The sequence below is a fragment of the Ammospiza nelsoni genome, chromosome 3 (genome assembly GCF_027579445.1).
Source record: "Ammospiza nelsoni isolate bAmmNel1 chromosome 3, bAmmNel1.pri, whole genome shotgun sequence".
NCBI lineage: Eukaryota > Metazoa > Chordata > Aves > Passeriformes > Passerellidae > Ammospiza > Ammospiza nelsoni.
This window is the reverse complement of record NC_080635.1, coordinates 64,638,834-64,653,105: the sequence shown is the minus strand read 5'-3', so window position 1 is coordinate 64,653,105 and position 14,272 is coordinate 64,638,834. Positions and strand designations below refer to the sequence as shown.

Below are 14,272 nucleotides of genomic sequence, written 5' to 3'. Positions count from 1 at the left end.
TTTACTGAGCTATAGTACTTCATGATCATACTGTTCATTAGAAATGCATATGAAAATTAAGAAAAACCTGAATGAATTAATTCTTTGATGCTTCGTATGGTTTAATTCTGATTTTTTTTTTTTTCAGAAATTGCCCATAAATATAATTTCCGAACCCATGTTAACTCATTCACTAGTCTCTGAGAAAAGTCTGTTTTCTTTCAGGCTTTCATTTTCATTTTCTCAGTATCTCAATAATGGACCCTTTAAAGATCTGGAACAAAGACTTGTATCTGAGCCCTCTTTCTCTGTCAAGTTTCACTGACAACATAGAGGGACAATAGTCGTAAAGTGAAAAATAGGACATAAAATGCATAAACCTTGCTTTCTTGGGAAAATACCATTGAAATAGTTTTCATAATCAACACAGAATTATGGACTACTTGTATAGATAATGTACTCCTCAATGAAAATAATTAGTTTCTTAATAGTGGTCTTTTGTCTGCTTTCTTTGTTAAACTTCTTAAGTCATACTCACTTGGTCCACTGATGCTATCTGGTCTGGTTTTCATGACTTTGCAGAACTGTTTTCTACAAACTTCTGCCCACCCAGTTGGCTTGTCTGGACTTCTTAAGAGTTTTAAGAGCTTGTCAAGATCTTTATCTAGAAGAAATAATAAATTAGTGTTATTCTATAATGATCATACACTGACAGAATAGTTTGAGTTGAAAGGGACCTCAAAGATCATGTAGCCCCAACTCCATTGCCACATGTATTTCAGACCTCTTAAGAAAAGACTACATAAATATGCCTTTTCCTAAGACAATTAAACCAGAGAAGCAGTCCTAAAACTGATGACATTCTGCTTTATACAAAACATTCCATTTACTGATGGGATTTTGGGCTTATTTTGGCTGGGGTAGAATTAATTTTCTTCACACGGCTGGTATGGGGCTATGCTTTGGATTTGTGCTGCAGATAATCTAGAGGTGATAATCTAGAGATGTTCTAGAGATCTGTGTCAGCAGAGCAGAGCTTGTACAGATTTGGCCTTTTCTGCTTTCCTACTGCTACCCCAGCAAGGAGGCCGGGGGTGCATGGGAAATTGGGAGGAGACAAAGCTGGGACAGGTGACCCAAACTGACCAAACAGGTATTTTATACCATATGACATGGTCAGTATATAAAGTTGGGGGAAGAAAAAGGAAGGGGAGGAACATTCTGAGTGATGCTGACATGATGACATGGTTGGTGACATGGTGGTGTTCAAAGGCAGTACTCAATAATATCTGAGGTCTTTTCAAACCTAATTATTTCTGTGATTGCATTTGTCTCCCTAAGTAACCATTACAGGTGATGGGGTCCTGCTTTCCTGCAGATGGCTGAACACCTGCCTGCCACGTGGATGCAGTGAATTAATTTTGCTTTGTCTGTGGGCATGGTTTTGCTTTTCTATTATACAATCACAGAATAAGCCAAGTTGGGAGGGACCCATCAGAATCATCGAGTTCAACTCCTGGCCCTATTCAGGGCACCCCAAAATCACACCGTGTGCCTGAGAGTGTTGTCCAAACACTTCTTGAACTCACAGCTTGTTGCTCTGACCATTGCCTCGAGAGGCCTGTACCAGTACCCAACCACCCTCTGGATGAATAGCATTTTCCTGATGTCTAATCTAAACCTCCCCTGACTCAGCATCATACCATTTCCTCAAATCCTGTCATTGATCACAAGTGTGAAAAGATCAGTGCCTGCCCCTCCCCTTCCACTTGTAAGGATTTTGAAGATCACAGTGAGGTCTCCTCCAGGCTGAACAGACCAAATGACCTCAACCACTCCATTGAAAGCTCCCCCCTTCAGACATCCACCATCCTTGCTGCCCTCTTCTGGACACTCTCTTATGGCTTAATGTCTTTTTTATGTTGTGGTGCCCAAAACTGCCCCCAGGACAGGACAATCCCCTCCTTGCCCAGCTGACAATGCTGTGCCTGATGCCCCCCAGGACACAGCTCGCTCTCTTGGCTGCCAGGGCACTTGGCAACTACCAGGTAACTTGGCTCCCAGAGTCCTTGATGCTGCTATGAAATACTTTCTGGCCATCTGGAGGAGAAAAATAAAGATGGTACCTGACACAAAGCAAATGCACATGCATTCACTCCAGCTGTGTACAATCCCTCTGCTGTTGGACAATTAATATTACACATTTTTCATGTTTGCGAGTACTTTGCTTGTTAAATAAAGTTTTTTCCATTTTTCTTGAAGGAAATTTTTTCTCCCAAGCTGGTGGGAGGAGGGGCCGCTTGAATCTGCTTTCTAGAGAAACCTCTCCAGAGACTTCCTCCCTAAATTTGCCCTAAACCAGATCAAGTGTCAATAGTTTGAGCCAGTCTATGGATATGAAAAATATTTGCTGGTACTTTTACTTCTTTATACCATTTCTATTTCAAAACATTCTTTTCAAATGATCTTATTCTTTTTAGATTATTATAATATTTTCAACAGAATTATGATTTTGCATGTAATTTATTTTAAGCTCATCTAAAAACCTTAATGATTTCTAATTAGTAGATTGTATCCCTGTCATTGGAATTTATTATACAATACATAATATTTCAAAACAATCTTATTATAATAACTTGATTATTATAATTAATAATGCCTCCAAATTAATTAACCTGAAATTTCTTTGTTATTCTCAAATAAGTCCTCAGTATATTCCCAAATAACACACAGTGATGCTTAGAACAGCTTACTTATGAAAATTTAATGTGAAGAAGGATTTAACTCTTACAGTATTATCAGTATGATTTCTAGTTCTTTCTCTGCCCTTTTTTGTTATTTCTGAAACAGTTGAGTATTGAAGAAAATCCTGGAGCTGCAAAGAAACACTCCTTGATACAAGTTAAATAGTTATTTTACTTCCTCAAGGATTGTAGTAATTCAGTTTGCCAGACAAGGATCAGAGACTACAAGCTGAGACTTAATCAGTCAATGTACCAGAGATCCATGCAACCAAGATACTGTGGTGCAGTCATGTATTTAATATATCCAGTACAAACTGAAACTGGTATCATACTGTGGAAACTCACTGCAGCTTATTTTCTTCCAGGTAAACCACTGCTTCCCTTAACTTGTCATTAAATGTGGACTATCACTTCTGCCAGCAGGTCATCATAGTACAAAAAAAAAAAAAGACAGAACCTTGGGGGGTTTTTGGAATGACAATTGTTTCCAAACACTCATGATATCTAAAAAACAGCAGCTTGCTTTCACAATTCTGTAGGCAACTATAACTTGCCCAACAGTATTACCCTGTAGCTGAAACTTAAGGAACGACATAGTTCTGGGCTATGTATATTATGTGTTACTGAGGGCAGGCTGTCACACTACCATTACCACTACAGGTGTTCCAAACCCACCAACACTGAGAAACAGATGTCCTGCTTTTATTTCTTCTCTTTTCTGGTTTGTCACTAAATGAGTTCACAAGTTATTCTAAATTAATGACTTGAATTTGATTTTTTTCCTGAAAAAATACTAGACCTTCTGAATGATGTGAAGGATACAAGGTGAGGGAATAGGGGAAGGAGAAAAAAATAGAAGGAAGAGAAAATATGAGGAAGAAAATGACTAACACCTTCCTCTACTGAGGTAGGTCTTAGTAATTTAAAAGCTAGCAAGCTTTTAAATATGGACATCATTGAAAAGAAGCTAATGTCAATTTAACTAATCTGCTGCACTTCTGCTCTCTTCTTCACACGTAGCTATATTTTGCCATCCCATCCATTACTTGTACTTACCTTGTGCTAGCATTGGTTGTTCTGTGTAATCCCATGAAAAAAAAAAAAAACAAAACTCCCACATTCACTAGTTTACGAAGCTATGAAATTGCACTATAAATAAGTTACACTTCCACACGTATGAAATCTGAACCACTGCATCATAACAGCAAGTTTAAATTGATGTCCCTTTTCTAAAAGATGCTGCTTTATACTTCTTCAAATAATTCTTCAGCTAGCTTGTTTAGATCTTCTAAAGCTAGTAAGACACAGAAAAATTCATCAATGTTTTATAAAACATAAGAAATGCAACAAGCACCTTCTCATCTGACTGTGCTTTGTGGCAGAAGTGTTTTTCTGTGATTAATAACTAAGATCTGTAAATCCATGCATATCGTATTCAAAATCTAAACTGAGAGATTAATAACCTGACTACAATTTTTCGGCTAGTACATAGAAACAAATCCATATAGAGATGTATAATTAAGGAAAGCTTATGTGCATTTCTCATAGACCTTACTACTCTTTCACCTTTTTTTAATTGAGTGGACTTAAAAGCAAAAGGCAACAGACTTGTACATTAATATCACGGCAAATATAAAAAGGAGTACAAGTCAAAGAAGTGTAGGTGATAGAGGCATTTATGTGACATTATAAGGAATAACAGAAAAGATAATACAGCTGATTCTTGGACAGAGAAAATTTTAAAAAAACTTAAACACTGCTAATACCAGGTATTAAAAAAAAGAATTAAATCAGATTAAAAAAACAAAACCAAACAAAACAAACAAGCAAACAAACAAACAAGAAACCCTCAATGAAATCAAACTGTAAACATGGCAGCATGTTCCCATTCAAGTTAGAAGTTTAAAGCAAAGAACTCAGATAGCAGTGGCTGAGATAAATTGGCAAAATTCTTTTGATAACAAATAACCACATTTTTGGTACCAATTCTGGAATGTATGATTTCAGAAGAAAATAAGATTAATGAATGGTGGAATACCCAAGTTTAGGGAAATGTCAAGCAGTGAATGCATCACTGCAGGACATTTACAGAAAATATTCTTCAGCCACAGTCATTACCAACTGTCATAACTGCAGAGCTAGGAGGAGAAAAGAAAAACATATTCTGTACAAATAGAAGAGTGAATATTACAGTTTAATAGCCTTGTAAAGAGTTTTAATAATCGACACTATAGTTAATATTACAAGTTCAAAAAAAAAATCTTTACACAGTTGTTTCCTGAATATAATTATCACTCTTTGAAAATTACTTAATAGTTCTTCCTCAAATTACCTTAATAAAATAATAATTGAACAAATAAACATGAAAAGCAACAGGGTTTCTTGCTGGAGTATAAACAAGTAGAAATGGCATAATTAATTTTCACATATAAATAATGATCCACATAAATCATTTGAAGTTTCACTATAAGTTATCTTTGACAGAAGTGAATCATTAGCATATGGCTATCCAGTAGTTTTCAAACTCTAACTACTGGCTGAAATTATTAGAGCATATTAACATACAATCAACCAAATTTATTTTTCCATAAATCCTATCCTGCAGACTCATATACCACACGAACAAATACCTAGCACCTGTAAAGCCAGGACAGATATTTGCAAACACTGACGCACTGCAAGTTTTCCTCAAATACAAACATATTTTTGGAGCGAGTCTGCTTACTCAAAGTGTTCTCAAAGAGATACTCTACTACATCAGTGCAGTTACTAAATTACAATGGAGTCCTTTTTTATTCAGTGAGTCAAAATATGCTCTTGCCAGGGTCTGTGATCACTATAATAGCACAGAATAGAATAAAAGCAAGAGTGTTAAAAGAAGAGCTCTGTTACATACAACCTTCAGGCCTTTGTGCTAGAAAACAGGTTCCATACAATGCCAGATTTACCACTGCTCTGCTTTTTATTACAGCTGAACCATAAGGTGTCAGTGTTGCACATTAGCACTGTTTTTCAACAGAATTTATAGAATAAAGCCCCTACCCACTTCCTGGGTTTTCATGCTGGAAATCTCCATGTGAACAAGTCCTTTTAATTAACCACCACTCATAAGCTACTTTCAGTTTTATCCATGGTTTCCATTATACCAGATACAGGATAAAAGAAGTCCTGAGATCTGGAAATGAAGCTTCCTTTTCCCTGACCTCAGCTTGGCCACACTAGTTCCAAAATATTCTGTTATAGCATCTGTCATTCAACTCCATCAGAAAGGAGGGTCATAAACAGGACTATTAGCAGTACCATATTCAAGGCACATCTGTAAATCTTTTTTTTTTTTTTAATGCTCACAAGCCATCTCCATCTATTATATAAATATACTAAAAAAATCAACTCAGGTTACGTTTTTACATGTGCCATCACAATTATGTGATGTATATAGGATATATTTTCAAAGTACAAAGAAAAGGTGAAATCCTCTTCAGCAATAAAAGAGGACACGAATAAGAGGTCAGGACAGACAGGATGACAGCTCCAGTTACAGCTTTTTCAGCCAAAGAAACTATACATTCTTTAACAGTACTAAGAATCTACCAGTCTTAATTATTCATGTCATAGAAACACCAAAATAAGGGCACCAGAATGATACCTCACAGGTTACATAATGAAACACTACAGCATGAAATCTGAACACAGGCAGGTTCAGGAAACAGACATTGTGCTGGCGCTCAATCCTTGTCAACAGATACAATGAAGCAGTCATGCATTCCCACTCACACAATGACTGCAGAACTCTTGCCAGTCAGAAGTCTGTGTGAACCCTGAAGCAGAATGAAAATTCAACAAGTATTTTTCTCAACTCCAAGCAATCTGAGTAGCACACAACATGAATTCTGAATATTCACAACAATAAAGTTGTAAGATCTTGTATAAATGTAACTCATGGATCCATCTTGCAATCGCATTTTTAAACTCTCTTGTGAAAGAAAACTTCTATTGCTGCCATATCATAGTGCTTAAAAATAGAGTTCAGATATTCTCCATTTTCTATTCATGCTCTTGATTTCTTTTTTTGCAAGCACTACAATAGCAATTTATGAATCTCATTATTTTAATTTTTGATCTATTTATTCTAATGCTTTCTTTCAAAATAACTTGCACATCCTGAAAGCTTCAGTCTGGCAAATACTATGTTCACAATTGAGTGGCTTGTTATTTCTTTAACCTAGCACTGAAATAGAACACTTTCAATGGTTTATTTCCCTTTTATTTTCAAACAACAAACACAAAATATTTTGATGCCACTACCAAACATTCTGTTCATTTTGCAGTTATATAATCTTTTACTTCAGTTATCCTTAACATCAAAAATGCCATTCCAAATTAAAATATTTCTTTGATTTCAATTTTTCAAACTCATTTGAAAACCTTTGACATTTCAATTCAGCAAATTTACTTTTAATCAAAGTTTTACGCAAATTTACTTAGTTGGCTGTCATCCACAAATGTGATAACTGTAATATTTATTTCATTGGCCCACTGGGTAATGATGAACAACAGAATTATTCTGAACAAGAGAACTGAGGGATCCTTTGAACACATTCTGAGAATAACAATAATAATAATAATACAATATGCTTTTCCAACCCAAGAACAACACTACTGCCTCCTCGAAAACACCCACTTCACCATTATCTGATTATTGTCTTATGAAACTTGCCTTGGGAAGCCTGGAACAGTATTACAAAAGCTAAGATACAGAAAACTCCCTTCTTTTATAACTATATGGCCTTTCTTCTGGTCAGAGTAGGAAATCACCTTTTAATTTTTTCCCCCCAGATATATACAAACAGACTATTTTATAGTCCACAGTTAATATAAAATTTCTATCATTTCTGTAAATCTGTCTCTGCTAAGGAAATTCATAATTTCTAATAAGTTCATCTCGGGGATATAGTAAACATGGATAAATACAATGAATTATTTATTTACCAAACAATTCACCTGATTCTTTTGCATTGTCTACGCAAACTAAAACCTTTAAAGAGTTTCTCTGTGCGAATTAAACTGCTGTGCCTAGGTAGCTCTTGAAAGGATTCTTCAGTCTGCTCACATTCCAAATTGATGTTCAATGTGGAAACCAACTATCCTAAACGCTGTCTATTTCACACACCACCAAGCTCAGTAAACACAGGGATGTGAATCACGAAAATAGTGTACAAAGAACTCTGCAGTTTAAGCAAACTGTCTTGCTTCAGTTACTAGAGAGATGATATAAATGTACCTTATGAGTCACCCACCAGAAACCAGTACAGGAGGTTAATCTTGAAGTGTGCATAAGAATTAGATTACCAAACAGCTTTCCAGATTGACAGTTGCACAAAGCCAGACAAGCAAAACTAAACCAACTTATTTAGCTACAATTGCAGCCAGCACTGAAATAACCTTAAGTCTTTCATGAGATTATGATCAGTGGGACATGAGCGTGGGGAGCAGGGTGTAGGCAGGAAGGAATAAGAAAATTTTTAAATTGACTGAGATACTTGCATGAAATCTACACTGCTCGCATGCTTTCTACATACCTTGTCTGGATTCAGCTTTCCTAGGAATTTCTGCAAGATAGCACTTTGGCACAGGGAGCGATGAAAACATTGGCCAAGGATATAGACCGCTGTCCTAGAAACACGAACAGAAATAAATTAATTTAACAGAAACATTAATAGCTTTTTCTCGATTAACAAAGGTACAGTTCCGAGAATTACAGCCTATGCACCAAAATTGTTTGATACTACAACTTCCAATCAGATGTGCTATCACCAAAAAAAAAGGATAGAAAATCCAAAAAGCTTTGAGAATATATAATTTTTTATGGCATATATATCACTGACAGTTTTGATTTTACAGTTCCTTTTTTCAACCACAAAGGAAATTGCAAGTTTTACAAAAAATATAAAAAAGAAACCCCAACAACCTACTAAACTGTATTTCCAACTTTATATATTGATTTAGGTGTCTTTGTTGTGCTGACAGTAATCTGCATTTCATCTTTATGAGACTGACAGCCAGTGAGAAGTAGAACATTTAAAGAAGTTGCCTGACAAACACTCCTTTGTTAGAACATTAATGAAAGCTCTAGGTATTAGATACTGCATATAAGAACCCAAGAATGGAAAAAATATCAAATAATACAAAGATAAATGGAAAGTTAGTAAAGAAATCACAGAAATATAAAAGGAAAAATCCAAACAAATTGTGTTCACTTAAAAAGTAACATTAAAATGGAGCAAAATAAAGATGTCATCTGAACATAGCATCTCCTAGGTACATGGCAATCCCCAGATAGTGGGAGCAATGTATTTGCTCAGCGTATCACTTCTTTAAAATATTAACACTTCATAAAGCTAAAGGTGGTCTGGTGTTAAATAATTTTTCACATGCTTAATTATCAGCAAAAATGTTCAGTTAATGAAGGCAGAAGGTACAGAAAGAAACTGGTAAACTTAAAATTCTAACCTTATCTAATTCTCTCAAAGGCAATATCCTTTCCTGTGGTCCTCCAATCAGATTTATCCTTACAAGAACATGGTTTCTCTCCACTGACAGACCATCAATTATAAAAACTCTGTGGAAAAAAACCCCAAACAAAACACAACAAACCTTTAAAAATGACAAGCTTTGATTTATTGACTATTTAATTCAGAAAACTTAAAGAAGCAAGAATATTTTGAGAAACATACCAGAGTTAAAACACAGGCTGGAATACAAATAGGCATAAATAAACAGAAACATTAGGTATTTTGAGATGTCTCCAAGCATTGTTCTGTGTGCTTCCCTACCTACTACTGATTAGAAAAATTTGAGCAATTACTGGACCCAAAAGAGTAGAAAATCTCAGAGATTTTCTTATGTCACATAAAAAATTATATAATTAGGGCAGTGACAGTTAATGGACCATAAAAATTTGCTCCTTATTTTGCCTACCAGTATATTTCTGCTGTCACAAATAAGCAGAGTTGTTCACTACTTGAAACAGAGACAACTTGCTGTCTGAAATCACTGTGCAGCCCAAGGTACAAAATCTTTGAAAGCAGTAACATCCAGGTTTTATTCACCAAGTTTCTTAATAAAAGTTTTTCCTTAGAAGGGAAATAGCAGCTTTCATGTTCAAATAGTAAATAACTATCATCTTCACCCAAACTGTTTGACTTACATTCTGTAATGGTCCCATATAACAAACAGTAAGAGGAAAATACTTCAAACTCAGCATGCCATGAGAAAGGAAAAAACATCAGTAACTAAATGACTGTCCGCTTCTGTCCCAAAAATACTTTTTTTCTTTTGAAAGGATGCACTATGCAATTTTATTTAGAAGACAGCAGTGGAAAGTCATAGAAGCTGGGGAGTTGACTAAGCTACAAATAAGCTGTTGGAGAGTTGACAAAGCTACAAACCAAATAATAACAACAAGAACAAAAATAGTCCCCCATAAAAACCCCAAAGTATGATGCCTGTAATTCATGAACATTAAAATACCCTGATTTTATATTAAATACATAATATTAAAAAATATATAAAATTAGAAGGCATACTTATTTTCACAAGTTTTAAACACTTTTTGTTTTAGAAACAACTTAAGAGTAATATAACTAAAAAGTAAAAAAAAATTGCTTTTTTATTTTTTATACTTTTGGGGTGAACATGGGAGAAAGAGAAGGCTATTATTCTTTTCATAATTTAAAACTGCTGACAAACCTGCATGTAAGGAAATTTACGGACATTAGAAGCCAGTTTAAGTGAAAGCATTTGTATGTTTAAAGCTACTAAAGCATTTATGTATTTGTTCTCAGGAGAAGAGTTTGATAGTTAAAATAACATTTACATCAATCACTTCTTACCCTGGTCCTTCCAAAGTTTCTGTGACATTTTCCTCCTGAGCAGTTAGTAAAACTTGTGACACTTTATACTGAGTCTCCAAGAGTAAAAGGGTATTGAGCTCACAGCACAGCACATTTAATAGCCTGCAGAAGGAGACATTGAAATGGTAGTACATCAGTCAGGACTCCAGTAATTCACAGAAAGACAAGGGTAAACATGTTTATGAGATCTTGCAATGGAAAGGGAGAAGAGGAAAAAACAGCAAAAAAACCCACTTGAAGTGCCTGAAAAAACCTCACATACAACTAGGTCAGGAACACTTTAATATCCGTTTCAACCACTCAAGTGGCACAACCTTAAGCAAACAGGGAATGGTTCCCAACAGTTGGTTTTTTTGTGTGCCCTGAACAACCAGAGAAAATACCCACTGGTCAGCTCAGTCACTTTTGAATTTACATCACACTGTAACAAAAATGATACAGGCTTAGTAAGACATTCCATGTGAAATATAAGGAAATTATACAATAATAGGCTGGTAAAGCAACTCAAAATTAGGTTGTCTGAAGGGGGAAGAAGGAAGGGAGGTAAAAAAATATCTTTTATTTAGAAAAGAGGCTTTTAAGACCTTCTGTATAATCACATTTAACGCAGTTCAAAAGCAATAAAAGATTTAGCATGTAACATAACCAACAAATCTGCCGGGTTAGGTTTTTTCAGAGAAACAAAAACGGTAAATGAAATGAATAATAACAAGTGCACAAGACAGTACATTATATACAATTTTCTTTCATAACTTTGGGGCAAATTAACAGGGTAAGTACTCCAATATATTTTTATATAAATCTGAAATAAAACAGTCCAAATCACATTAATTTTTGTTTTAACTAATCTAATCACTCTAAGACCACAACAGAATAATTTCATTGAGGGCTTCCAGTTCAAGGAAAACAATGTAACTAAACATTCTTGTTACTGGTTTTATTTCCTGTTTTAACACAGTCATAAAATGCAACATAAATTAAGGCTGATCAGCATTATATTTTGCATTCACATAAGATTTTATATGAACTAGAAAATATACTGTTTTAAATTCATAGTCTGTTAGTCAAAGCTTATTTTCTTCCATGGAATTCCTCATATGTTTCTACTGAGAAAAGCAAAAATTCATAAGCCATTCTCTCAATAATTTAACACCTGCAAATTTATACAGTTGTGGCCAAGGATTAAACAGCCAAGATGAGATTATGTCTCAGGTTTTTTTCTGTTGTTTTTTAAACAACTTGTTGTGTTCAGTTTCAGTATTCTTCAGCTTTATTTCTTTTACATTAACTATTTTGTGACATCAATTTGTTCTCAGTACTTTTTGAAATCACAGAAGAAGAAATGACAGTTCAACTATAATTTTTATTATTATTTAGAAGAAAAAACCCAGAAAAGAGCTCTGAAACCATTATGAAGATGGATAATGTTTTTCTGTGAAGTACAGTAAGTGGCAAAGACCAGCAGTTAAAAACCACTTGGGAGAAGACTAGTAGCTGAGAATGCTTTATAACATCATCTCCTCTGGTAGGCAAGACAGAGCAAAAAATAAAACAACAAGAGCAACCAACCATGAGCAAATAAAATTAGGTGGATGGAATAGTGGTAGAATAAATGATGAAATACACAAGATCTAGAGTATGCAGCCACTGCTTGGGCATTTAGTGAAATTTTCAACTACATAGAAAAAGACATTTAAAAATGCAACTACTGAAGTAGAGGTTATTTGGTTAATCATGCTAATCCATTAATTACCTTCCAAAGTCATAGATGTATAAAGTTTCCAATTAAAAAAAAATAACTCACTTTTTATAGTAAGTATATTTGTAAATATGCTTGAATACAGCTATGGAGTTTTTTGTCTTTTTTGTTTGTTTTTGGAACATAAGAATTGGATCAGACTCCCCATCTCAATATCTCATCTATAAGAAGTACATGCTTATGAGAATGTATAAAACCTTTACAGACATAACACAATATGATCAAGCATATATTTTTGAGATACTTTTTAAATTTTCTTTAGAAAGACTCCCAACCTAAATACTGCTGAAAATTGGAAGATACACTTTGATGAAGTTCTTGTACCTGGGAAGAGCCCAGCAACAGTACAGGCTGGGGACAATCAGTCATAAAGCAGCTTTGCAGTCAAGGACCTGGGGGTCCTGATGGTCAATAGCTTGAACATGAGCCAGAAACATGTCCTTGAGGGCAATCACCATCCTGGGCTGTGTAATGAAGAGTGCTGCCAAAAGTCGCTGGAGAGAGGTGACCCTGCCTCTCTACTGGTTCTGGTGAAGTCATACCTGGAGTGCTGGGTCTGGTTTTGACCTCACCAGTCACAGCATGACAAGGATGCACTGGAGCAGGTCCAACAAAAGGCCAAGAGAACGATTAAGGCTTGGGCCATCTGACATAGGGAAAAGCTGAGAGAGCTATGACTGCTCAGCCCGGAGAACCCTCAGGGGAGATCCTGTCAATGTGTATCAATATCTAACAGGAAGGTTTGAAAATTGAGTCAGACTCTTCTCAGTGATACCCAGTGAAAAGACTAGATGCAAAGGCCATGAATTGAAAGAAAGGAAATTCCATTTTAATATACTGTGACAATAGTAAAACAGTGGAACAAATTGCCTAAAGATGCTGCAGGATCACCAGCCTTGACAGTACTATAAACCAGACTGGACACAGCCCTGAGTAATGCTCTATAGTTGAACCTACTTTGAGCAGAGCAGTTGTACTACACAACCTTCCATCTCCCTTTCAATTCTGATTATGTAATTCTGTGATTGTTGTAGTGTGTACTACTAGTAAAATATACCACACACCCAGGAACAAACTGTAATGCATATAAAATAAAAGTTTCTCTGAAGGCAGTCCTTTATAGAAGAGCAGTTTCAAAGAAATTCAGAAATATCAAAATACATATCATAGTTGTGAAAATATGCTAGGAATAAGTAATTTTGTTCTGAACTCTGCATTTCCTCCCCTATCCATTTTTCTTGAAAATTCCTCCCTGGATTCTACCCCTTGAACTACAATTTCGCAATTATTACTTCACCGAAGAAATCCCTAATCTAAAAGAAAGCATTCTAACTACTGTTTTGTTCCACAGGCTATCTCCTTAGTTTTGCTATGTGGAATCATATTGACTTCCTTAATTATGACAAAACAAAAGCTCCTTTGTGGGATATAAATCAGCTAGTAAATAAACTTTGCTAATTTTTATGCTGTCTCTCTAAATTTTTCTGCCTGAAAATAATATAATAAACTGTCCATGATTTACTCTGAGTTGCTAAAAATGCATATTATGAGCATAGCTTATGACCACCTCAGTATTTTTTCTAGGAGTTCCTTTTAAGAACACAAAAGAGCATGTTCTCTGTTCTTTTTCCCAATATCAAACCATGTTTCTCTCAAACAGGACCTTTATTATGTTCTTCTATTTTTCTGCAGTTTCCACAACACCACCATACACTATTCTTCCTTACTTTCACATGTTCTTTCCAAAGCCACTCTGATGTTCTGTCCTTACTTCAGGCACATCTGCTAATGCTCAGCTGGCAGTGAAAGATGCAAGATTTTACTCTTGAAAACAGCAGCTGTAACAGTCTGTGGTGGGTTGACACCAGTCAGCAACT

At 35.3% G+C, this 14,272-nt stretch overlaps 1 protein-coding gene across 1 annotated transcript in view; it reads right to left on the bottom strand.

The window, feature by feature from the left end:
- Positions 1–14,272, bottom strand: part of TBC1D32 (TBC1 domain family member 32) — a 74,384-nt gene that overhangs the window by 23,290 nt on the left and 36,822 nt on the right. Inside the window, exons 24-27 of the mRNA XM_059469492.1 lie at positions 10,616–10,738; positions 9,234–9,342; positions 8,303–8,396; positions 518–643 (exon numbers count right to left, since the gene is read on the bottom strand). Of these exons, the coding sequence (XP_059325475.1) occupies positions 518–643; positions 8,303–8,396; positions 9,234–9,342; positions 10,616–10,738 (452 nt within the window). The remainder of the gene's footprint in view (positions 1–517; positions 644–8,302; positions 8,397–9,233; positions 9,343–10,615; positions 10,739–14,272) is intronic.